Source organism: Pecten maximus, unplaced genomic scaffold (assembly GCF_902652985.1).
Source record: "Pecten maximus unplaced genomic scaffold, xPecMax1.1, whole genome shotgun sequence".
In the NCBI taxonomy this organism is placed as follows: Eukaryota; Metazoa; Mollusca; class Bivalvia; order Pectinida; family Pectinidae; genus Pecten; species Pecten maximus.
Genome location: NW_022979825.1, coordinates 2,588 through 30,557, shown reverse-complemented (window position 1 = coordinate 30,557; position 27,970 = coordinate 2,588). Strand labels below are relative to the sequence as shown.

General features: G+C 34.4%; 3 protein-coding genes across 4 annotated transcripts; all 3 read right to left on the bottom strand.

The window, feature by feature from the left end:
- Positions 1-1,931: 1,931 nt before the first annotated feature.
- LOC117319231 (ammonium transporter Rh type A-like) lies at positions 1,932-27,970 on the bottom strand. 2 transcript variants are annotated; one of them, XM_033874063.1, is made up of 10 exons: positions 27,753-27,970; positions 21,419-21,611; positions 10,990-11,140; positions 9,991-10,135; positions 9,249-9,412; positions 7,545-7,682; positions 6,496-6,629; positions 5,673-5,821; positions 5,258-5,390; positions 1,932-4,717 (listed from the first exon to the last, which is right to left on the bottom strand). In XM_033874063.1, exons 1-10 carry the CDS (start codon positions 27,901-27,903, stop codon positions 4,678-4,680), a joined length of 1,398 nt encoding a protein of 465 aa, XP_033729954.1. In that variant the 5' UTR covers positions 27,904-27,970; the 3' UTR covers positions 1,932-4,677. The 2 variants fall into 2 exon arrangements, with proteins under 2 accessions (XP_033729954.1, XP_033729955.1); XM_033874064.1 differs by lacking the exons at positions 21,419-21,611; positions 27,753-27,970 and adding an exon at positions 17,524-17,603.
- On the bottom strand, positions 2,170-3,033 carry LOC117319230 (transmembrane protein 79-like). Its single transcript, XM_033874061.1, has 2 exons — positions 2,559-3,033; positions 2,170-2,195 (listed from the first exon to the last, which is right to left on the bottom strand). The coding sequence occupies exons 1-2, from the start codon at positions 3,031-3,033 to the stop codon at positions 2,170-2,172; spliced, it is 501 nt and encodes a 166-aa protein (XP_033729952.1).
- On the bottom strand, positions 16,037-18,182 carry LOC117319232. The gene has a single exon (XM_033874065.1). It carries the CDS (start codon positions 18,122-18,124, stop codon positions 17,258-17,260), a length of 867 nt encoding a protein of 288 aa, XP_033729956.1. The 5' UTR covers positions 18,125-18,182; the 3' UTR covers positions 16,037-17,257.

The following is a 27,970-nucleotide window of genomic DNA, read 5'->3' as shown; positions in this document are numbered from 1 at the left end:
AGTCCGGTACCGTTTCCAAGGAAGTGGTAGACGTTTTAGTTGAGGTCTGCTTGGATAATAGGCCTGGGATCTGTGCATTTAAAAGCGCGCGTGCACGCGAGTCCGATTATCATTATGGCAATGCTAGCACATTGCGTCACAACAATATCTCTACAATATCAAAAGACGTTACGAAACTAACTCACTCCTGCATTTTTTGTTTTCTTCTAAATAGCAGAGATCATGGACACGGAATTTGAAAAAGTAAAAATAATAAATGAGTGTAAATATTATCAACAAATAATCAAACAAATCATTTTCACACATGTACGTACTCTATGAATGTAGCGGGGCTGGACTGGGTCGATCATCGGTGACCAGGTAGCTCAATTGGTAGATTACCCCACTAGTGTTCGGAGGTCCCGGGTTCGAACCCCGGTCAGGCCGCTACATTTTCTCCTCTCCTGTTACTTTAATAGTGAAACCAATGTATCAACACATTTAAAATAATGTAAACCTTACCTTGGTTTCTACAGGGGTGCAATAAATTCCTGTGTTGTAGGCTATAAACATTTCCAGGTGTAAAATATCTTTCCAACGCAGAATAGTATACAGGTATATATCTAGCACGTACATTTCATACGTGCGAGTATATGACATTCGTAACACCTCACTCAACTTCCGAATAGAAACCAACATGGCCACGTGAAATGCAGAGGAAAGATTTTAGTTATTTTGCCTTTTATTTTATTTTGTACATAATTTGATATGTTAGCTGATAAGTGCTGACCATCTTCACACCACTGTCACGTTATCAGGTGAGTCCATTCTTTATTTTCAAAAGAGGGTTGTCGGGTCACGTACAAACTGTACACGTGTTTACGATACTCAGCTCACATAGTTGCACGTCAAGCGTTCAATGTTACAATGGAAACCGGTTGATTGATTGATTGATTGATTGATTGATTGATTGGTGGCGCTTAACGTCCTTGTTCCGGTTATAACCGAGCCTGGGACCCAATGGAAACCGGTTTGACGGGTATCGCGTTTGTATAGGCACTGGTCCCCAGTCTTGTATCTAAGCAGACTTCCAACTAACATGTCGGCCACTTCCTTGGAAACGGTGACCGGAAGATATATATTTATCACAGGGAACATCTCCAAACCATTTCAAAAATTATATTTTTTTTTATTTCAAAGCGAAATCTTTTAAACTTGCGATGTCAGCTTTAAATGTCCCTGGCTGTTAATAAGAAGTTAAACAAAACAAATCAAATTTCAGTATGGTACATGTATGTTGTTTTATGTACAGTTTGGACAATAAAATAGAAGTTAGAGAGGCATGTGTTCAATATTTTTTTATTTATATATATACTATAAAGTTAATTCTCAACACTAGGCATATCTAAATTTTAAATATCGTAACATACATAATTATATATAAATTACATTTTTCCCGTCATATTTGACACACATAATTTGATTAAAATGACATATTCTTCAAACGGACGCTTCTAGCATTGATATATATAAGAGTGTGACGTTTCGATGAATACACTAGTACTGTCACCTTCATCAGACTAATGTCCAATGTGAAGCGTACTAACTAGCACCGACATATATATAGTGTCAGAGATGGTAATAGACCCGATCGACTTTTTAAGATGTTTCGTCAATCATGATCCCTAGGACACTAAGTTGGAAAACAGTGTGACGAGATGGTAAAAATAAAATTGAATGATAAAGTGTACAATTTGGTAGATGGTATGATATACTGTAGTCGAATCAACCACGCTTTGTTTAACACGTGGTCATAGATGTGCGAGAGTCTAGATCTGTGGCCCCCTCGTCCCTGTTCCATGATGGACCGTTGGGGCGTATCCAGATGGCGTTCCTGACCAGCCGTATGCACACTAGTAACGTTATTAAGTAGACATAACAAACAAATATACTGCCCTTTTAACTCCATGCCATATAAATTGTACACAGCTTCGTATAAATTATAACGTAAATACAACGACCTTATCGTTATCTTTGAAAACGGTGTAAAATGAATATCTTCAATTTCTGGATGTTCTCTCAATTAACGTTATAAAGTATTCGTAACAAAGATACCTCCCTATTAATTCAATGCTATATAAATTGCACTCAGCTTCGTATTAATTATACCATTATCTCGTAAATAACATCTTAGTTATCGTCGATTTCTGGATGATCTAAAAACACATAAACATCATGAAATTTATAAATTATTTTTCGAAAAGTCTCCTCATCTGTCCTCCACATGTATCAAATTTGCTTCGTTGTAAAAATATTTTTCTCTGTGCATCAAATTTTGTGAAGAGAAATGAAACAAAGTTTGGAAGTTTGAAGTTTGACGGATTTCCTCTTTGTCTTTTCCTTCTTGTATCAATGTCAGTGTACTCAGACAGCTGATACTATGCTCTTTGGTCCAATCATACACAACATCACACTTAATCTCCTCGTCAGATTGTCAGAATTAAAGTACAATCTGTACTACTGTGTGAGGAAGCAATACAAGCAGTAAGCATAAACCCCAACAGTGGGAACAAACGTACTCATAAATCCATATATCCGCAACATGGCATCTATCTTGTAGGTGATCTGGTAAACAATTCTGGCGATGACAAATAGGGCGACGAGAACGGGGATGATTTTCATCGCCTCCGATGACAGATAGGTACATAAGACGAGCTGACCGATGAAATGGAAGACGAACTGTTCTACAGTATTTTGTAGAATTCTCTTCGGTACATAGACGAGATGTTCACCATTCCCTCTGATTGGGTCACTCGCGGCGTCCGACTTTGCCCGAACTCCTCCGACACCATGAATACCCATAAACAATGTTAAGGCCCCAAACAGTTGACATCGCATCGTGAAGATCAGTTTTTCAGAAGTGGAAGTCATAACTGGGAGGGCAAACGGAAACTTGTAATATCCTCCAATGATGAAAAATATGGATGCTGAAACAGTGACAGCAAGCCTAAACTTTAGAAGCGATAGCAGACGAGGCGACAACCCGGACGCCATTTTTGTCCCTGTGGTGTGACCCGATATATGGTTGTCCTAGTTCGCTGTTTACTGTGTGTACGACCTTACATGTACATTCACTAAGGGTATTTACATACTTCCGTTGATAGCGTTATATATTATGACCTTTCGGAACGTTCTAGTTTTTAGCCCTACGTACGTAAGCAAATAACAGCGAGAGACCGATACACCGATAACATAGTGGCTATACTAGACGAATCAATGTGTAAGGTGATATACTGCAGACATACAATTTTCAGCAGTAATATTATTTTCGAGATTTTCGAGCTTAAACATTGCGCTTAATTTTGATTGCGCTTATTACACTTTCTTTTGACTATTTCTATAACAACTAATATTTGTGCGCTAATTAATCACTTCGATTTGTTAAAAATTAGCAATGCGCAAAAATTTGAGCGCGCCAAGAATTACATGTATTAGGTTTACACTAGTTTGATGGTTTAGAATTTTTAAAAATGAGTAATTCAAAATAGCTTGCTTAAACCAAGGTATTTATTTCCCATGATGCAATCCCTCATCAACGTCCTACATTTTGCTTTTATCAAACGTTAACTAAATCTTTTATAGATTTACACAAACTCTTAAAATTAAAATGTATCTAAAATTTACTGGAATAGCAATAGATAGGGTACACGTACCCAAACCAAATCTATAATTGTATACTGACAAATGTAATCACACGACTTTAAAAAGGCCACAATTACTACACAATTATTATATATTTAAATATTCCAGGTATGAAATGTTTATTCTGATTCATTCAAAAGAGAACATGGTGTTTTATTTGTTTGAAATGTTTGCAGTAGTTTAAAATAGGTATAAGCACACACAAAACACCAGCGCAACATGGCTATTTACCAAAATGTGACATCTCGAGAACGCTGTCGTATACATGTATATCACGATGGAATCCATTTTGTAATATTGATAACATTAGAAACAACAAAAGTAGTTTATTCTTTAATAAAGTATATAATATGCAATAAAATATAAGAAAATATTTTTCTTCGTATGTATACATGTATATATTTAATAAATTTGTAAAAATGTAAAACAAGCACGTGAGCGTGATAATCTACAATATCAATCATGTACATGTAGAATTAGCCATTAGAGATTAATGTAGATAACTATGTCAATAGGGAAGTGCCTTCTAAATATGGTTGATATTGAAGCACATTTGGACAGTTAAACATGTGTAATGGGGTGTCCTACAGGCTGAAAGAAATATGACCTCGTTAATGATGCGTCCGGACCAAGCTCCGGTTGTACTATTTAATGTATCAGCCATATTGTTAAGAAATCAGAAAATTTAATGAGGTAGTGTATCTCGCCAAATTTAAGTCCACACATACATGTACAGTAGCGATCACTGAGGATGGACATACTATAAGGACACCTCGCTGGCTTCTATCTGGGTAAACAAGCGTGATTAATATAAACTGCTATAATTTGTTTTACAATTGCTGTAAAATAACTAAAGCTAACATATATTACATCTAGTTGAGTAGGGAACGTAAAAAAACGCTGTCTTCTTGACGGTTATTAATTTATATGTATATATTATATAGCAATAGAACAGTTTAGTTTGAACATCGTCTCCAACAAGTCTCAAATGTCGTGCTACATTTCATCACCATTAGTGGAGTTCCTCAGCATCTCTCTAGAACAGAAAACAGACGTAATAATGATAGTGATCATGTGATGATGTGATTATTTTATCAGGTGATCATTTGACCATGTGATATTTTGACCATGTGATCTTGTGATCATAATATTATGATCATGTAATGTATTCAAAACACAAAAGAAGTCGAGAGTTGTATACGGTACAATTTTAATATTTCGTAAAATGGATAGTTCTCCCAATTCATTCTTATATATTTTACCACCTAAAAGTAACGCTCGACTGGTTCAAGAAAACCTGTCTAAAACATTGCACTGTTTTTGTCAGTATAAATTTTGAGTAAAGGAACGAGATAAACCGATTTTATACTTTTAAACATATATTTTTCAAAATTACCTGCATGTTAATAAGATATTTTACCCCAAAAATTATCTATCAATAAAGCAATAAAGGAACTTTCTTTTTTATAGAACAATAAAGAACACTGTCCTGGCGTTATAGGACAACCAGGACCAGTGTTGTTGTTTTTTCGCCTAAAGACAGACATGATAATTGTCCAAGATTTGTTTTAATTACCCATCAGTAGTCAAGGGTCGAACTTCACTGAGGTCGCTAGGGAAGCCATGATCCGAAATTTCCCAGTAATCTCTGTCGTCATACAGGAACTCATCCTCGGGGTCATCCCAGATCGGGATACGCATCACAAGCCCTGTAGGACAGAAGAATACATTTTCCATCATCGCGGTTCTGGTATGTTAACCGAGAATGGTCAAGCTTACTCAGTCAGACATGTTCAATGCTTGTTGATATGCCTAGTTGTAGTCACCATCGTAGTTCGCAATTTAAACTATGTTGGTTAATCCAGATTTTACCTAGATTTGAATGGTGAGTGTCGTCAATGAGGACGCTTACTCTTCCGGAACACATGGTCATATTCTCCTGGAACGTTGCCTAGGATACCAATGATATATTTTGATTTTAAGATAATTACCTGTTATTAGACCCCCGACTATAGCTATCGTCAGGGTTGTCACGAGGGCCGCCACCTGATATCCTCCCTGCTCGTTGGCAGACCGACCCTCGGGATACAAAGTTCCATTAATGGTATTATGGGCCCGGGCAGGAAAGATGACGTAGAGACTGGTCGAATAAATAAATGATAAACAGAAAAATAAAAGATAGATAAATAAAATAAATAAATATTACATAATCATCCTGGCCGTTACAAGGCAGTTCTACCATGTGATACGGCTTTGTCATAAATAACAAAGACAAATATTTAATAACACTTTTGTGACGTCAAAAATAATCGATGACCTAATAATTTTGACGTCACAATTAATATAGGACGTCGCACTGTAGGACATGTGTGAGCCAGTTAGACGATATGGTATGTTTATGTCATTAAGTGGGACACTACCACTGGTGTACAAGGATAATCGGGATGTTGTGTTTGATTACCAGTCACACAGCACAAATTGTAAGGTTGGTTACAAATCATCTGTTTCAATGTTATTAATGCGGGATTGCAAAAAGATATTTAATATAATATAAATAATAGGGACAAAATGAATTAAACAGCACCATACAGCTGTAGGCTGAAATAAATGTCAAACTTGCATTTTCTTACCTGAGAACACCAAGCATATAACTCACATACACATTGCAATGCATTTTAATCACTCATACAACGGAACAATTAAATTGCTAATATTCTTGCTAAACGACGCAAATCATATATGAGCGTGATTTTTTGGTTGTTTTTGTTTTTATTTTATTCTATTTTTTTTCAACATTATCATTATTATTTTTACCTGTCACCAAAGTTGTCCTTTGTCGCTAATGCTGCCATGGCCGCTCCACCAAAAGCTGCTAACACTCCCGGCATGCCGTGTAAATTATTTATACCTGCCGGGTCGTGGACTTTCAATCTGGAGGCCAATATATCCTGTAACGCAAGCGCAGTGAAATTATTTCAGATGAAATCGAAACTGATGTATTCTCTGACTGATGTATTCTCTGACTGATGTATTCTCTGACTGATGTATTCTCTGACTGATGTATTCTCTGACTGATGTATTCTCTGACTGATGTATTCTCTGACTGATGTATTCTCTGACTGATGTATTCTCTGACTGATGTATTCTCTGACTGATGTATTCTCTGACTGATGTTTTCTCTGACTGATGTATTATCTGCCTGATGTATTCTCTCACTGATGTATTCTCTCACTGATGTATTCTCTCACTGATGTATTCTCTGACTGATGTATTCTCTAACTGATGTATTATCTGACTAATGTATTCTCTGACTGATGTATTCACTGAGTGATGTATTCCCTGACTGATGTATTCTCTGACTGATGTATTCCCTGACTGATGTATTCCCCGACTGATGTATTGTCTTACTGATGTATTCTCTGACTGATGTATTCTCTGACTGATGTATTCTCTGTCTGATTTATTCTCTGTCTGATTTATTCTCTGCCTGATGTAATATCTGACTGATGTATTCTCTGTCTGATGTATTGTCTTACTGATTTATTCTCTTACTGATGTATTCTGTCGTCATTTAAGGATATCTATTTCTCCTTGTATTTTTACAGGCTGTCATGCAAATTTATATTTTGTTCACATTTTACCGTCGATTTTGAGTAAGAAGTACGGTTTCGTTTGAGTGTCGATTTTCTCTGTCGTCATTTAAGGATAGCATCATTGATCCTTTATTGTTGATAGCAACAAAACGTTTTGTAGACAATGACTAAAATATACATAGCTGAACTCTGAGCAGAACATTTGATAAACTATAAGATACTCTTTCTAGATTTATTAATAAAACAAACTTATAAGGACCATATACTTACACTGCCGTATTTATACCCTAGCGTTGAAATGATGGCAGCTACCGATCCGAGCACCATGGCTCCCCCTGGTTTGATTGGCATGTTTGCGCATGTGCCAACAGCCACGCCACCAGCAAGTGAAGCATTTTGTAGATGACTCTTGAATATCATAAAGTTTATGTTAAAAGAAAAGTAAAGAATATCGAAGATGGTATAATATGGTATCTTTATTTCAGGATCGGTGAATATCCCTGAAAATGTATATCTTCTTCTTAATTGACGATATCAGAAATAACTTTCATACAGTCCCCGGTTTAATCAACATAAGGAAATTCTTTATCTTACAGTACACTATATCATATGAAAGCATTGTAGATTTAAGAAAATGACCCTTAACTAAGAGTTTAATCCAATAATACTTCTATGTGGAAGATTAAGGAAAGTTGATGAAACCCCAGCAAGGCAATGCAACGTTCTCTAAGGGAGAACGATGATAACAAAACTCATTATTATGCTATCAACTGAGTAAAATCTCCTGGTGGATTACGACGATATAGCGATACACAGTATACCTGATGTAAACTGATAGGGAAGTTATCTATTGTGTAGATACTACTACTATCTAACTGTTGTTAAAGGGGCATTCCTTCGTTCGGACATCAGAAATTTATCTCCGAACGATGATTAAATGAGTGTTTCTGCAAACAGGTAATAAAAATTAACGCCGAAATGTACAGGGAAAATGCGTATTGTAGACAAATATCGTAGTCTTTTCAGAAATTAGTGATATTTTGGATCAAATTAAGAATTTTCGGGATTTTATACTCGAAGAACTTTGGTTTATCTTGAGAGTAAAACTGCCGTATTAATGTTAAGATTATCAATTTTAATACTTGGAACAAAATACATATTTTCAAGTAAATTACGTTTGACGACCTAAACATTATTGAAACAAAAGAATGACCCTTTAAGTAATTACTCATTTTACCTGATTTATACCTACTGAATGGAATTGGCTTTTGATAGCTTCGAAAATTATCATTGTTTTTCTCTTTGTTTACATAATAGTATACCCTCAATATGAAGTAACTTCTTTCAAATTGATAAAGGAATTATCATAATATTTGCAAGAGTTGGTGTAACCTTACTTAAAATAATTATGTATATATATTGCTGAAATTGTTTTTTGATCCTCATCAGTGAATGGCCGATGTGTTATGCATATGGATTGTATCTGTTAGGGGGGATAAATCTATACTATCTCAAAGAGCATTGGACAAGTCTGCTTACTTCAAGGAGTTACTTCCCCTTAACTCAATCTCTAATAACAATGTGTGTATCTTACCACCTGTTATAGATAGCCTATGTTTGATGTCTGTTCCGATGTTCTCATATGTCAATAAAATTTGTTGAAATTGAAATTGAATAACAAAATCCATTTCAAGTTTCACTATTCGTTATACTATTTTAAATTGAAACTATTAGTATGATACCTAAATTGTCGATTAATCAAATTAATCTACACTTCACAAGACCAGATAGCCCATCATACCAACAATGGATAAATTCAGGTAGCAATATATGTGGAAAACGTAACACAACACTTCGCCAATGTTTAAAACCGAATCGATAAATATCTGGTTTGCATTTTGATACAAAAATGAATACAACACTATGTTCCCAACCAAATTGAAAAAAAAATATCAAAATGCTTATAACACTTACAATATCGAAGTTGCCTCGTCGACTAAGCATGGAGGAGATTGCCATGGTAACCACAACACAGGCGAGAAGTGAGGAGAAGGTGTTGATGACCGCTCGAAGTCTGCCATCCTCCGAGGCTAAACCAGCGTTAAAACTAGGCCAGAAACACCACAGAAAAATGGTACCTAGAATAACAAAGGAAAAATTAGGAGACAATACCAAAAGGAATGTAATTGATAATACCCAATTATTTTCCCCTCAAAGCATTTGCTTTCGGTAAGCTTTGGAATATACTTGGGATTAGACTATATACATGTACAAAATCATGCCGCTATATGTGAAAAAAATACTTTCGGCATTCAATATTTGAGGTTTTGCCTGACGCTATTTGTTGTTTTGATCGGAGGAAGCCGAGTAATATGAAATATATATCTAAATTTTAGGCCAACTGCCTGAACTTGGTTTTCACTGCTCATGTGGCAGTTCGCATCAGACATGGACATCATATACTCAAGTATGACATCCCGTCGCAGATAATTAATATTTTACGCATGGTGATATATTGTATAAACCGCGCCGCTAGATCGACTTTGTCGTTATCACCTAAAGACTTTGACTCCATTTCACAGATTATTAAACACCTTTTAACAAATGTTAAATGTGGCACAACATTGGAATAATTGCAAAAAAAAAACAAATAACACATTTTCAACCCTTGGCTGGTTTAAATATGCAACACGAATCTTAGTCCCTAATTACCTACCAATCAGAGCAAAGATGTCGGACAGGTACCCGGTACGGAGGCTGGCTGAGGTCTTGTGTGAGTGTTTGTATAAGACACGTGACACAGCTAGTCCAAAGTAGGCTCCGAACGCGTGTATAAACATAGAGCCACCAATATCGCTCACCTGGAACAGATAACGTCAGAAGTTAGATCAACATAGAACATATGACGTCACTTGTACATGTTATACCTACGACACATGTTACACTCATCTAAAATTGGTGGCGTCACAAGTTACACTCGCCAAAAATTGATGACGTCACAGGTTGCACTCGCCTAAAACTGATGACGGCAAAGGTAAAACTCATCTAAAACTGGTGACGTCACAGTTTGCACTCGCCTAAAACTGATGACATCAAACGTTACACTAATGTAAACTGATGACATCACAGGTTACATTCGCCTTAATTTGATGACGTCAAATGTTACGTTATAGCACATGAATTTATATGCATATGCATCATATTACTCAAAAGTTGCATATGAATTGTGACTGAATGCGGTACAGATATGTCTTTATGATGTAACACATCTAGAGAAAGATGGCGAGATGACGTCAGGCAATCCGTGTTGTAACTGATGACGTCATACATGCATTGTCATATCAATGATGTGACATAACCATGTATAGATGGTCAGATGACGTCATAAAAACAGTGGGTTACAGGATGACGTCACACATGTATTGTAATATTAGGTCGTAACACACCTAGCTATAGATGGTCTGATGACGTCATGGAAACAGTGGGTTACAGGATGACGTCACACATGTATTGTAATATTAGGGTCGTAACACACCTAGCTTTAGATGGTCAGATGATGTCATGAAAACAATGGGTTACAGGATGACGTCACACATGTATTGTCATATTAGGGTCTTAACACACCTAGCTATAGATGGACAGATGACGTCATTTATACCGAATCAGGGTGCTTATGACACTGCGATAAATGAAGCAGATAACATCATTGCCATACCTTTAGGTGTTCTGTTCCAATATACTCGTTGAGGTTAGCGAAGACAACTTCCAAAACTACCATGACCAAAAGCTGTAGGGGGCCAGTCTTTCCGATGAGAGCCCCGAACGAGATCAGTACCGTGGCTGCATTGAAGTCGCCGCTAATCATTCTATAATGTAAGTACCGATGACGTCACCAGATCTAAAGCAACACAAATTTGCTTCGGACATATTTATGTAACTATTGAATTTTATATAACTCCCCATGAAGATTTTGACATTACTGTAAGGTAGAAATGGATTATTTTATAGGAATCCTATAAAAAGAGCTAAATATATTCAGACCAGTTCAGTTCTTTATTACTGTAATTCACAACACTCACAGCATATATATAGTATAGAGACATCTCACGTTATAATTACCTACAGTCACATTATCACATTACATGTATGAATTATTTCATATCAACAAATTTTACTGTTTACAAATGGATTGGACAACATACAAGCCTATAGAAGTCCTCTCCAATATAAATAAAGTAAACAATATATATTATAGACGGTATAGTATGTATATAAAGAGAAATAGATTAATGAATGTAAGTATTAATGATAATATTACACAGACGTTCAGAGAGTAGAATGATCACTTCATGTAATGCACAATACCATTATTAATTCTATAAACAACTAACTATTACTTGCAAACTTGCCTACCTACATCCTACATGTACATGACACACACCGTTACATACAACACACCTACATAATGTGTATACTCAACCTAAGGAAGTACTACTTATATAAAATGTTATAATTATAGTATCAGACTGTTTAATGATAATTTTTAATTATTCAGTTATTTCAACGTAATAACCTAAAACCATTTTGTACTATTTATATAATATTGAACATAAGCTAAAACAAGTTCGCTAATATCACCCGCTAGGGTCTTATTATCTGAAGTTAATAGGATTGAATTAGAATAAGCAAAACGTCATAGATTTCATTAATCAAAAACCTGGAATAAGTGAAATAGGACAAGCAAAAAAGTAATGATCATTATTTTCAACTGGGTTTAGGGTCCATTGAATTGGGAATTTCTTCGCAACAAAATTTGGAAAAACAAAAACTAGTGAAATTCATTCAAATTTCAGTTTTTCTTTGATGAATATAGCCTTTGTTTTATTTTTTATTTCATTTTGTTATCTAGCTGTTTTTTTATTATTCAAAATTGCCTTAATATAGGTCTTTGTATATAAGACATATTGATCATTAAAAAATTACTTCAAAATTGGGATATTTTCAGTGGCAAATTGGGAATTTTCACAAGAATTTTTACGGGAATGGGTCCTTTTAACGGACCCTGTTTCTATTGAAGGAAAATCCCTGCGAGGGATACAGTTTTTGAAAGTAGGAGAAATAGTATCATTAGGACTAGCTATATTTTGATTAAGATTTTTTTTCAAGGAACTTAGACTTACAGCCCTAAGGTACTAGGGAAGAATCTCGTATTATAGATATTGGTTCGTCTTGACCTTGGACATTGAAAACGTTATGGTGACGCAGGTTAGCAATATCTTGCTAATGATTTATGAATGGTTCAATGATACTTAACCAATCATCAGGGTTTTTTGTGATTTATAATGTTTGTACATTAAAAATAATTAATGCTTTGGCGCCTATATATTATAATTTTCCCATACATGTTTCTTGATATAGTTTATAATTTTAATTTTAAGTACCACTTCTAAAACATAGATATCATTTCCATACATCAATCTGTATAGATTTTGATAAATTAGATTCACCAATATTTCAATTGTCCAAAATATAATCTGAATATTCCAAAGTTGGTCTGACAAATGAACAGTATAATGCTACAAGAGCTTTCTAATTCACACTGTTTCAACATACGTCATAAACTCAGTCGTTTACATGCTTTATTAATATTTCCATGCACTTCTTGTGTGTGTTGATGGGTTTTGTCACTAACTAGGGAATTTTCCCTTAAGGCTAGATTCTGTTGAGGAGAACAAACAGCAGAGGTTAAATTTCGATGTTTATTTGTCGTTGGTCAAGCTTCAAGTGTTACAATTTGGTACAATTTCACATACAATTTTATATGATACATTCCAAATGTTGAAAATAAAATGTCTACATCTGTTCGAAAGATTATACAAAGTTTGAAATATAATTTAAACTTCTAATTATTTCAATATACAATTATTCAGTTATAATCAATCTACCAATACATGTACATAAAATCTAAATGACCATTAGTGTAAATTAAATCAGACTACAAATAAAAAATATCTGATATCCCTTGCAACCACAGAATTTAAACACTAAACAAAGTCATCAAAAATCAAATCTAGTTCCAAATCATTTTCTTTTTTAAAAAATATTATTAACTATTCCTATTACCTAATTACTTAAAATAACTGTTTACCAATATATTCAGCCTTATAATTTACACTATTGTCTAGACTGTGAATAAATTTGTTTGACAGCTTGCACTTGTTATTGTTACCAATTATGACCATTTCCTGTTTATCAAAAGGAGTGACGCTTGGGGGCGTGGCCTATTTTTATCAGTTTACTTTACAGGATGCATAAGGGAAATAACTCGTATTTAGATATTGAAATTTGCCTGATAAATCACAACAATTTCCTTTTAATTGACCAATAATATCTAAAGGTTATGAAGAATGACTTTTAATGTTACACTTTGGAAGAATAATATTAACCAATTAATTATTATCACTAAAATCAAATACTGTACTTAAAAGGTAATATATTCCTATAGATTAAAGCTTACAATTAATTGACAATTGAAAATCTATTTACAACAGTTCTCAAATAGAAATATAATAGAATAAAGAACAATGGTCAAAATCCTTGCAAATATAGTTTTTAATAATTGCTTGTAATAATTAATGAATATACATGGGCATTTCTACATACTGAATTAAGAACTTTAAACATTTCAGATTTTTTTAAAGTTGAGGAGAACAAACAGCAGAGGTTTACTTTCGATGTTTATTTGCCGTTGGTCAAGCTTCAAGTGACTTGAACAACGCTAACTTCGCTGTCCGTCGCTCCGAGGGGCCAAAACGCGCATGTTTAGCATGCATAACCCCGTAAATTACAGGTTTACAAATATGGTTGGTGACCCCTGGGGTTGTCAACACCCCAACCCCTATTGTCTCACTGTGGCCTAATTAACTGCAAAATGGATGTTTTTGTTACCAAACATCTACTACAGATTTGTATGTAACCAAAATTTGGAATGCTAAGTGTCTACATGTACCTATGTATATTGTTATAAAATCAGATTAAATCTAACTTTATCAGAAATAAGAATATTTCTGCGAGATATAGAAAATGAAAACACTGATATTTACAAAATCAAAGTACATATACATGTATATATTAATCTCACGGTGCATACATGTATCTCTATTACTCTCACAGTACATATATATATTACTCTCACAGTACCTATCTCTATTACTCTCACAGTACATATATCTATTACTCTCACAGTTCATATATTTATAACTCTCACAGTTCACATATCTATTACTCTCACAGTACATAAATATATTACTCTCACAGTACATAAATCTATTACTCTCACAGTTCACATATATATTACTCTCACAGTACATATATCTATTACTCTCACAGTACATATATCTATTACTCCCACAGTACATATATCTATTTCTCTCACAGTACATATATCTATTACTTTCACAATACATATATATATATATTACTCTCACAATACATATATATCTATTACTCTCACAGTACATATATCTATTACTCTCACAGTACATATATCTATTACTCTCACAGTACATATATCTATTACTCTCAAAGTACATATACATGTATATATTACTCTCACAGTACATATATCTATTACTCTCACAGTACATATATCTATAACTCTCACAGTACATATATCTATTACTCTCACATTACATATATCTATTACTCTCACAGTACATATATCTATTACTCTCACAGTTCATATATCTATTACTCTCACAGTACATATATATATTACTCTCACAGTACATATATATATTACTCTCACAGTACATATATCTATTACTCTCACAGTACATATATATATTACTCTCACAGTACATATATATATTACTCTCACAGTACATATATATATATTACTCTCAGTACATATATCTATTACTCTCACAGTACATATCTCTATTACTCTCACAGTACATAAATATATTACTCTCACATTACATATATATATTACTCTCAGTACATATATCTATTACTCTCACAGTACATTTAAGCATTGAACGGCTTTCAGTTGGCATTCATAGTCAATATGAATGCCAACTAGACAGAGGCAAATTCCATGAAGCGCGCTAGCGCTTCATGTTGAATTTGCCTCCGTCCAGTTAGAATTCATATTGACTATGAATGCCAACTGAAAGCCGTTCAATTCTTATATTTACCATCTGCGATTTTTTATTTGTCATGCGATTTATTTTTGAAATTTTCAAATTCAAATTTCCCGCGCTTACCAGTAGCAGAGATCACTTCCTGTTGGCAGTTCATAAGCTGGTGAACTCGCAACTGAAATGGTAGGGTTATATAGTGGCAGTGCCATACAATGGTAAATATATATCTATAACTCTCACAGTACATATATCTATTACTCTCACAGTACATATATCTATTACTCTCACAGTACATATATCTATTACTCTCACAGTACATATATCTATTACTCTCACAGTACATATATCTATTACTCTCACAGTACATATATATATTAATCTCACAGTACATATATCTTCCATTATAACAGTTTATTTCAATTGATTATTGTTATTATATAATATTTGCCATTTTCATATAAAGTTTATGTTTCATTTAAACATAACATTGATCTATTATTCTCACATTACAGCCATTTATCACTCTCATTACCTTATTAGACCATATCATACAGTATTTTGGAAATGGAATATAAGTTTTGGTTTGTATTGTTCTTGTAAGAAATGTTTCCTGTTGAAGATTGTTTTATATAGGATCGTCGTGTGTTCATGCAAGTTAATAGAGTAGGTAAATAAATTCACATACAAGAAATGTCATGTTCTCAAAATGAGAACAAGGACACTGATATCAAAACAACGAGTCATATAAGGTATATCTTTATACCGTACAGGCATCAAGAAAATTCCAAAATGAGAGAACCAGAATGCAACTCCGAATAGCATACATAGTATATAGTTTATAAGTTACATATTGACCGTATATGGTGATTCACAATGAGGCTACGTTCTCACTCGATTGACTTGATGACTCTTTATGTGATTGTTTTCATATTATGGCAAATAAATAAATTATAAAGACAGCATAAGAATATTACGATAGATTACAATACATATGCGAATGTAAAATTAAAAGACAAAGTTTTTAAGCTGTAATTAATATCAAAGATTTCCTTTTCATTTCTTTATACATATACATATATATATCATATTCAGGTGAAGTAGTTTTACAATTTCATGTTAATTTCTATTATTAATCGTAAAATCCACAGTATTTGAATTACTCTTCTGTGTAAGTGAATATTGATACATTGTTCAACACGGGGATACATGTCTATTGTCTATTTATATTTCAATATCGTCATGCTGCCATCCCTGTGTCCGACCCAGAAGGTACCGTCCTCCTGTAGACTGATACACCATGGTGTAATTCCATCAGATGTATAAACAGTCCTCATACAGCGTCCAGTATTCCCGTCAATCAGTAGTACCGACTTGGTGATCCTTTCCGCTACGAGGACATCACCAACTCCGTCAAAACAAACATCTTGTGGGTAAAACTTTGATGACTGATTGGAACTTCCGTTTGATTTGGTTGTACCAAGGTCTTTACAGCGAAACTTCAGGTTTAGGTGTTTATCCATCACGATGACATGAGGCTGTTTGTCTGGTTCCTTTCCAGCGATGTAGTCGTCATAACTTACATCACCACTATCAACAGCAGCTACATCTCCGGTCTTTATACAGGAAACCGTGTGACGAGGAACTCCTGCCACCTGTCGACAAGGACCGCCTGTTCCAGCTGACACTGCCCGGCCGTCTGTAGTGTACAGTTGTATTCCTCCCTTCATCCCCACCACCACCATGTCATCACTAGTGATACACAGAGAACGTGGTGTATTGTTAACGTTAAAGCGTGTAACGACGTCACCACCCGTCGTGATTTCCCGGATACTTCGGTCATTACGCACACAGAACCACACCCTTCCTGTGGTCGGGGATACGGAGATCGAATTGGACTTTGACCTTACACTCGATCGTCTCCTTCACATTGCCACTAATGTCCACCCGGAACACGCTTTCACCTTTCCAGTATGATAACCATGCCTCGTCACCAGTAAGACATGTACAACATACATCGAAATAAAACGACGTCTTAAACTCGGACAGAAACACGGGTGTCGGAATCGGTTTGTACGACTGATCTTCCCCGTCGACAAGTATCTTACCAATCATGCGTTCCAGGAGTTCCGTGGAGATGGTTCCGGGTTTGAACTCCAGTGTCTGCAAACGTTCAAGAGTGGGTGGATCAACGGAGGTATTCCTGATTTCCCGCGCTAATGTAGTGACGTCAGCAGTTGAACAGGATGTCAGTACCTGCTGGCATCTGTCTAGTTTGGGCTTCAGGTCCTCTCTCAGATGTTTAGTTAGTGCAGCTTTGTTTTTCCCAGAAATACTTGTATTTAGTTTCTCTAGCTCGGTACACATCTTCACAAACGAGTCAATAGCATTATCGACGTTGTCTTTTATCTGTTTCCCCTGACGTTTAAAGTCACTGATGATTTTCTGATATCCTCCACCGCTTGTCTCACTTTCACGAATATCCTGCTCGATTTGAGGAATGTCGCTTTTGGAAAGCTTGACAACATACTGCTGTATTTCCCGTGTCTGGTCCGCCACGTAATCAGTCAGTTTACCTAGAGTGTGGCCGATGTGACTGTCTGTTACACACTCCATACAAATTAACTGGTCATCACACGATTTACACACGTAAACAAACCCCATCCCGTTATGGCGGGGACACCCAGGGACTGCTGTCTGAGCGGCCATGTCGCTAAGGGTAGTTGTCAGGCACTGTTTTACCTTATGATCTCATATCTGTCAATATGGCGGCGATTCAAGTTTTCAGAATTAGAGATAGGCTTCCAGGTATAGGACAGTAGCACTATTTTTAGTTATAAGCGTGTATTATAATTGGTACATTAAGGAACTGGGTAAGGTTAAATTACATGCATATATACATGTCACAAAGACCGAAGTATGAGTCACCATGTCCCCGTGTGTATACGTCATTGTAATGCACTTTATACTACTCGTTATATGTGACGGCATGGTCTATTTTACATAACAGGTTTGGGCTCTAAATTTTATAATAAGACGGCAACACTGACAAGGGTGGGAGGGGCAGTTCGTGTCCATAGTAATTACTTGCAGGTACTGTATTCATTGACTGGTTTACATGAAATTTGATTCAGATGTTGAGTTCACAAAAATACCTACTGATACCAAAACTCAAGGTCAATGGGTCAAGATCCATTTTTGCATTTTTTCACTATGGATATTTCGTTATGACACAAATCAATATTGGTCGGAGTTATACAAGAAGTCAATTGATCAAAGATCAAGGTCACTTGGTCAGAGGGCAAAGTCAAAAATAAAAAAAACACTAATGATCAAAGCAAACAAAAGAGTTTGACATCGACATTTTCATTTCCCTAAGAACAAGAGTCATATGATAGTGCACGTATAATGTCTGTTTTCTTTCCTTGCCGCTGTTTCTAAAGTCCAAACGTCAAATGTCAACTTCAGCAATACAGACACATGCGTTTACGATGAATATAATATCTTGCCACAAGACGAGACATTTGCTGACCTGTCAGTACTCTATAATTTGAAATATCGTATTACAAGACTAAGCTTATTGAAAAGCTTAAACTTGGAGGTAATCGTGTACGGTATGTAACGTTTGGTGTTGTATATAATCGAACATAGTAAATCGTTTGTCAGCGGTGAAGCATCTAAATTCTTATATTTACAAATTGGACTTAAAAGTTATACTGTCCAGATGTAGTTTCAGGTTCATAGATGCTGGGACGTATATGTAGTTATAGTACATTTTTTGTATGTACGGTATGTTACGAGTATTTTCGCCATCAGATCCCATGCCCAGAATAGAAACAAGTGGGCTTCAGATTTATTTATTTTTAATCTGTGCCCCCTCGGCACATCAGTTTCTGGATTCGCCCCTGAACTTAAATATATCTGTGTTTAATGGGTTATCTGTTAAAAAGGAAGTACAACAGTGATCAATTTACACATGATCGCTGAATTGACACATTGTCGCTGAATTGACACATTGTCGCTGAACTGACACATTGTCGCTTAATTGACACATTGTCGCTTAATTGACACATTGTCGCTGAACTGACACATTGTCGCTTAATTGACGTATTGTCGCTTAATTGACACATTGTCGCTGAATTGACGTATTGTCGCTGAATTGACACATTGTCGCTTAATTGACACATTGTCACTGAATTGACACATTGTCGCTTAATTGACACATTGTCGCTGAATTGACACATTGTCGCTGAATTGACACATTGTCGCTGAATTGACACATTAGCGCTGAATTAACATATTATCGCTGAACTGACACATTATTACTGATATTTATTACAGAAGTATGAAACATCCCCGATGCGTCAGGGAATCAGAACAATAAATACTGGTCTGACGGAAGGGGTTCGAGGCTCGGCAGGCAAAGACTTTGAAATTTAATTGGTGAATTCCATTTCAAATAAAAAGGAAATCTTTAAGTCCTTGTTATCGAAATACAATAAATGAATTGAACATTCTATCGAAATCACGAAAAAATGAAATATAAAAATGCCCTCAAACATTTTGTATTTAAAAACGGCAATGTTTACAACGAACTATAAACATCCTTGCCAGAACATCATGATGGCCTATGAAACATGAAATTTAATCTATTAATTTACATTTTCATTTATATAACTACATTGTACCTATACAAATTGTAAAATGATTAAGCAGTGTTGTGACTTGACCACTATGCTGTATGCTACATAAAATCATGCTGACCTTTTGAGGGAGATGGATTGATATAAGCTTTAAGCTTGTTTCCAGATCCTTTTGTAAATTATGAACTGATATTTTGTATTTTTGTATGCAATGTCTATGAATTAAATAAAACACTGTTTAAACTAAATCTATTAATTGTTTTTTTTATCATTATTAATTTAGGAAATGGAATACATTCTTTAGAAAACGGGCGAGATCGATTTAACATAAAGCCTATACAATGATATATTATTGCAACCTCCGGCATTACCAGACCAACCCTCAATTATCCTGGAAGAACGTGTACTTTCACTTTCGTTTTCTGCACCCCCTAGAACCAATCGGGAACCGTCGGCACTTTCCGTAAACGAATTTTTTTTCGTTTACGGAAAGTGCCGACGGTTCCTGATTGTCCCTAGAACATATCGTGGCACAATAGAAGGCGACTTAGTCATCGCCATCTTGTTGTACTATACAACAAACGAGGTCGTCATACCGTTAAACTGACAGACTTTAGACATGGTTGACATTCTTATGTTATCTTCAGAAGAAAGAAATCATCTGAGCGATTGGTCAGTGTGTTTCTATGACACCAATCAAATAGCTTGTCGTGTTGGCTGCCGTTTTAGGATAAAATACAGAAATTACTTAAATTCAAAATCTTTGGCAACTTAGTGAAAGAGAATTTATCTTAAGTGATTAACTTTAAAAAAAAATCACATAATGGAAAAAAAGATACATAATGGCGAATTTTTTTTCACTTTAGAGCAAATCTCTAATTTTGCACTTAAGTACCAAAACCGTAAAATACAAAAAATAGTCTTTTGGTCATTAAGAAGTAATCTTTTTAAACATTATGTACCTTCGCACATAAGTACAAAATAAATTATTTCTTCTTATCCCTCTCTTAGAAATGGATTGCTCTGGTTTTATATAATTAGAACTCTTTTGCAATTAATACAATAAATGTTTTACTTTCCCTGTACATGTCGGCCTCGTTGATATTAAGAATGCACGTAATAAAAATAAAACTTTTACACTTAAGTGAAAAACACCTTCGGTTTTATCGTGACATATGTAGTAGAGCGCATGACAAATTAAATGTATTTCTGTGCTCGAACCTGGAATCTCTGGATAACTAACTAGTCTTACCCTTAACCGACCGAGCTTAAGAGGGCTCTCTCTAACTGAACGGTTTATTGCGTCTAACCTATTTACTAGGGTTTCCAGAGACGCAGAGCGAAAGTTTGACATACTCACTCAGTAGGGGACATCTTGACGCGACCTCCGGAGGCGAGGTCGTGAAAGAACAGCGCCCTGACTATGAGGGTCCACTGGACTGCTACAGCCCCCAGTAGGATGTTGTATCCCGGACCTGAGTACCCATAACGCTGTAGGAATGTGTAGAGAAAACCGAACCCCACAAATATCATAACATGGACATCCTGAAACACTGTAAAATAAAACAACGCACGTGATGAGCTATATATAGACAATTACCATGCACGTGGTGAGCTATATATAGACAATTACCATGCACGTGATGAGCTATATATAGACCATTATACATCGTGGAACACTGGAAAATAAAACAACGCACGTGGTGAGCTATATATAGACCATTACCATGCACGTGATGAGCTATATATAGACCATTATATATCATGGAACATTGGAAAATAAACAATGTACGTGGTGAGCTATATATAGACCATTATATATCATGGAACACTGGAAAATAAACAATGTACGTGGTGAGCTATATATAGACTATTACCATGCACGTGGTGAGCTATATATAGACTATTATATATCATGGAACTCTGGAGAATAAACAATGTACGTGGTGAGCTATATATAGACTATTACCATGCACGTGGTGAGCTATATATAGACCATTATATTATATATCATGGAACTTTGGAGAATAAACAATGTACGTGGTGAGCTATATATAGTCTATTACCATGCACGTGATGAGCTATATATAGACTATTATATATCATGGAACTCTGGAGAATAAACAATGTACGTAATGAGCTGTATATAGACAATATACCAAGAATTGATGTATAAATCATCCATACGACCAGTTACTTTACCATTATACAATGTATATAACTTGCACGTGATCATATTACGTATATGTATCATACACGTGGTAGTTCATGTACGTGGTAATCTATGTATACCATATAATCTAATTATAAACCGTACATGTGGTGATATGTATTAAAATGTAATTTATATCTAAATCATACCATTGTTCTACACAGGTAATATTCCTTCACGTGAATTTCACTTGAAATTCATATGAATTTTGTTTCATGTGAAATTCACGTGATTTTTTTCACGTGAAATTCATATGATTTTTTTCATGTGAATTTCACATGAATTTCACGTGAATATTTTTTTCACGTGAAATTCACCTTAATTTTTTCACGTGAAATTCATGTGAATTTCATGTGAATTTCACGTGAAGGAATATTGCCTGTGTATATAGAAACACTGAAAAATAAAACAACATTACATTGTGAGGTATAGAACTATATATATAAACCGGTTTACTGAAACAAAACAATGCATGTGTTGAGCTGTCGATGCGTAAACTGGTTTACAAGAAAATAAACTTTGCAAGTGGTGAATTAATATACATGTATATATAGACAATTTACACAGAATTGATGTATAAAACATTCATATGGTCAGTTAGTATAGCATTATACAATGTACATACATGCATATAACTTTCACGTGATCATATTACGTTTATGTTATACAAAAATGTAGTATATTTTCAAAATTTTCATAATACACGTGAATAATCATATTAATTATGCACGTTATTTTAAAAATAAATCATACACGATATAGATCGTGGTAACCTTTGTACACCATATAATTTATATAAAAATCGAAGCATTCTTCTTTATAGATCATGCACGTAACAATCTACATATAAACCATACATGTGGTGAACTGTATCAAACATATATTTTCTATATAAATCACCCATACATTTGTTCTATATAGATCATGCGCGTGATTATATGTAAGGATTTTACGTGGTAATTCAACGTTTTAAAAGTTCAACTTTTGGAAAAATATAGCCACATTTTACTTATAACAATGATTGTAAAGAAAGAAAAGCAAAGAAGAATGACAGGGGAAAAGACAGATCTAGAGATCTAAGAGTAAGATGGATGTTACGATAAAATAGTTCTTATGATAGCTGTTTTCCACGGAATTTATCTATATTTTTCATCCTTTTTACGTGATTTCCTGTCGTAATTATTTTTGGTATAAGTTAAGTGATGGAAATGCATTAAACTGTCAGCGTTTCACTCAATATCCTGTAATATAGTCGGCGTCCATATGTCTGTAACTAGAAACGAAATGAAGTGTAGTGATAAATTAAATACATAATAAAATTATAATATTTTATGGTAAAAAATAAATAGCATTACACTAAGTATTTTGTTGCTGAAAAACTTAAACGTATTTTCTGGTACAACAATCCACGATGCAGTGAATCCAGGAATGTGAGCATAATATTCAAGGTAGATATCGTAAAACAGGAACTTAATGGTTGTGATAATGTTGTTAAGGCACACCACATTGTGTTTACTCTGTATCAGATGTCAAATCTCGTAATAAATGTATTTGTATTTAATAACCAACCCTATTTGGCTTCACAAAATAATTGTATATACAAAAAATTATCATACTCAGCTGCGCGTTCAACCGCCAAAAGCTTTGTAAATAGATAGATGCAGAATATATATTATATTCAGTTGAGGCGTGTGTAGCTGTGTAATCTGATCGGTTTTATATAATTTTCTTAATATGAATTCTCCACGCACACACTATGATATTGACACTATCTGAATGACATCGCTATATTCTACATGTCAGTTTTATCTTTGTATCTTTTGTCATAATATGCGGTGGTTTTATTCATTACAAACCTTCGGGTTTTGTGGACAAGTTTCTACATAAACTTTAGACTTTGTTACGTGCTACGTTTAAGTTGTTAAGCAAGTTTGTTATAATACATTCACCAAATTCAAGAAACTCTTGACTATTATACAGTTAAGCTTTGATATGAGGTATTGGCAACCATGGTTACCAAACCATATTTGTTTATCTAAGAGGCACAAAAATTGTTTTCAGCAACTGTTACATCTAAGCTTAATTATTATCAATTCACCTTAATACATTGGTATGGAGTGTAATCTAAATATATATATAATTTTTTTTTTTCAGAATTTTTAACATATTTATACATTAAACATGACATAAGACAGTTTAGACACGCATTCAACACGTTCATCCATTATCATAGTATATCTAATACAAATCAAATAAATACCTGGATAAATATTAACAACAGCCAAACAAAATATGAATAGACAAAACAGGAACAAACACAGAAAAACAAGGTAGGATTGTTTGTTCTAAATTAATATCATCAGTTTTTTTTGTTTTTTGTTTTTTGTTTTTTTTTAATTTTAATTAGATATTTCCAGTGTGTCTTTCCCATTTGGTCCATTCTTTTCTAAACTGGTTGAAGGAGTTTTCTCCCTTACCTCTGACAATAAAGTTCTGGGTGAGATACAAATCTTTTTAAGATTTTTTTAAAGCTACAATATCAAGGTTATTCTGAAGACATCTAGATTTATAGATATAATGTTTGATAGTCAAGAGTATCATATTATCTTCTTTTCTATTTATGCCAAAATCAGTAAGACCAAAAAGAAATGATTTTTTTATTAAATTCCAATGTAATAAACAGGTTGTTTATTTATTTATGTAATCTAAATATTGTATAGACATATATTTTTCATATGTTCTTCATACTTTTGCAATCCAAAGCGATTATCTAGGCTTCATTATTTTTTTGTTTATTTATCTATTTATTTTCTATATCTCTAGACATCCATTAATATTCACGTGAGAATAACCCTTTAATTTGTTGTGATATACACTACTATTTGAATAGTCATAATTAGAAGTTACTAAAGTAATGTACAACGCCTGTCTAACTAGAGATTGATAGAACGTTATACTCATGTCAGATGTAGACCGACACAAATAGCACTTTAGAGTACTAAACCTAAAAAATATCAACCAGAAGGAATGAAATATCGGCCCAAAAAACACGTGTGTTTATTTATAAATATTTTTTCCGTTTTTCTTTTTTTCGTCTTTAATCATCACGTGGGAACGTTACATATATAACCACGTGCATGACCTATATAGAACAATGGTATGATTTATTTATTTTCATTTAGAAATTATTATGCCGCTGTATGAGCCAATCTAAAGCGACGTTGCAATCGGCGACGTCACCATTTACGTTATTGGCTGATAACTTATTTTTAAGCCAATGGAAATGCTTGTTACAAGCAAGATAGAGTTCAAAATCCATAAATGATTGAGAAAAAATGACTATTACACAGTTCCAGCTTTCATACGGGTATTATTATTAAACCAAACCATATGTTTATATTCATGTGGCACAATATTGGAGGAAATGTTTTCAGCTAGCGTTTAATAATAGTTAACTATGACAAAGTGAAATTGTTGGTATAGACAGGGACATATAAGAGATATATAATATATTATTAGTTTTAGTTTAAACATATTTTATTGACATATAATAATGACAAAGGGATTAGTCAGCAAGTTTTTCCAACTTATAGACGACTTCTCCCTTTTCGAATTCGTGCCAAGTCCCTGTGATCCATACATGTATAAATAACTGATTTTATAAGATAAGTAGAAGGACATGTTTGACTTACTCGGATAGTACTTAGGTGTTGGATAATCCTTATTGGGATTCGTCGGAATATATTATTATATGTCCCTGGTATAGAGTGTGATCTTTATATAGACATATATTTTTCATACTTTTAGGATCCAAAGTGATTGTCTTGGCTTCCTTATTTATCTATTTGTTTATTTTTGTTTATCTTTTTATTTATTATTTTTCTATTTCCCTATTTTCTATATATCTGAACATCAATCTTCGTGATATACGCTACTGATGGAATTGTCATTAGTATAATAGGTAGTCACATCGCCAGTCTAACTTGAGATTAATAGAATGTTATATCTTTGTTTTGATTTCATAGAGGGGTGTTATTTTCTATATACAACTATAGCACTTTTTTTTCACATTTTTATTTATTTTTTTTGGGGGGGGGGGGGGGGGGGGGCAAAAAACAATAAATAAATAAATAAAAATCTGAAAAAAATGTTTTGTAGGTTCAAATATACATGTTCTGCAACGAAGTATCATACCCCTGTGTGTCAACTGTAAGACGATCTTGTCACCATTCATCAGCGTTTTTTGATTGTATACCAAGGAGTCCATGCAGGACCTGTCATAGGATTATCATGTAAAGGTAATTTAGTTTAAGGTGCGATTCACCTGAGGGTGCGTGTGTGTGTCTGTGTGTCGTAACTTTAGGGAACCTGGCCCGAAAAGAGGGAAAATGATCTTTTTCTTAAGTATGACTTGTTTGTCCCAGATTTACACACTAACAAAACATTGTTACCTTTTCAATCTATTTTTAGATTCATTATATATTTTTCCCGAACGTATAAAATATTTTATCGTACCGCCCAGCTGTCTGGGCTTTTATGATATGTTTTTTTTCTTAGTGAATTTAATATCTATGTAGGTATGTATGTAGCGGTCTTACTGTTTAGCAGATTTATACAGTACAGTCAGTAAAATAACTATACATGTACATTTTGTACTTCCAAATGATATATTGCAGGGTTGTTTTTGGTAAATAACATTGCGTGATGGTGTTTTATAGGGGTAGATATCAGGACATCTCATCCAGTAGATATGTAAACAAATTTCTTCTCGATTACAAACACAGAAAATATCTTAAACTATAAAAAAATTAAGTCCCAGTATCCAACAAAAAGGATGTACGCTTTATGCCGTCAAAAATATATAACATTTTACACATTTTAAGAAATATGGATGATCGACCTCGATAAAAATGTATATTTTTCACTCGGTTTTGACGGTCGAATTCTTTAAAACATTTCTTTGCGATTTGAAAGCGTGAGAGTTTGATTCCAGAACCATAGGCTTTCTAAAATCGACAATCGGAAAACCACTCGGGCCTTTCCGTCATATCGTCCATGTTTTTCATGATGGAAAGCTCGAGCTGTTTTCATATTACCCACTCTGTGTGTGTTCGTGTGTATGTGTCAGAGTGAAAGCTCGTCTCATCTTCCTGAATTTTCAATGAACAAATATTATCAAAAAAATAGAAAATAATTTTGGATCATAAAACGTGTCAGGCCCCTGGGTATGATATACAGGTTTTATACACACCACAAGAACTTGGCACAGTCACAATCCACGGTCCATATGTAGTTTATACTATATATATATGGACAGCAAGGGTACGTTACAAATGACACAATATAATTATCAGATGGGTCGCAGTTGTGACGAACCCCTGTGTGTGGACTGTGTTTTTCGAATTCGTGCCAAGTCCCTGTGATGCATACATGTATAAATAACTGATTTTATAAGATAAGTAGAAGGGCATGTTTGACTTACTCGGATAGTACTTAGGTGTTGGATAATCCTTATTGGGATTCGTCGGATCCGCGGAATCTTCGTAGTCAACAAATATGGTGTAAATGACGATGAAAACGATCTGAATAATTAGAGTAACCACTGAAAATTTCACTCTCTTTGAAACAGCCATGATGTCCTCTGAGTGTTTCCAGCGTGCTATTTAGAATTTGAGATCGACAGCCTGTGGAGCGAATTCA

Excerpts from the sequence above, each read along its gene's own strand:
- LOC117319230 (XM_033874061.1), bottom strand. The coding sequence starts at position 3,033 with ATGGCGTCCGGGTTGTCGCCTCGTCTGCTATCGCTTCTAAAGTTTAGG. Across the intron at positions 2,196-2,558 it reads GCGGATATATGGATTTATGA|ATCATCCAGAAATCGACGAT; the intron begins GTACGTTTGTTC and ends ATGTGTTTTTAG.
- LOC117319232 (XM_033874065.1), bottom strand. The coding sequence starts at position 18,124 with ATGGCCGCTCAGACAGCAGTCCCTGGGTGTCCCCGCCATAACGGGATG.
- LOC117319231 (XM_033874063.1), bottom strand. The coding sequence starts at position 27,903 with ATGGCTGTTTCAAAGAGAGTGAAATTTTCAGTGGTTACTCTAATTATT. Across the intron at positions 21,612-27,752 it reads AACACCTAAGTACTATCCGA|TGTTTCAGGATGTCCATGTT; the intron begins GTAAGTCAAACA and ends TTTATTTTACAG. Across the intron at positions 9,413-9,990 it reads CGACATCTTTGCTCTGATTG|GTACCATTTTTCTGTGGTGT; the intron begins GTAGGTAATTAG and ends TTGTTATTCTAG.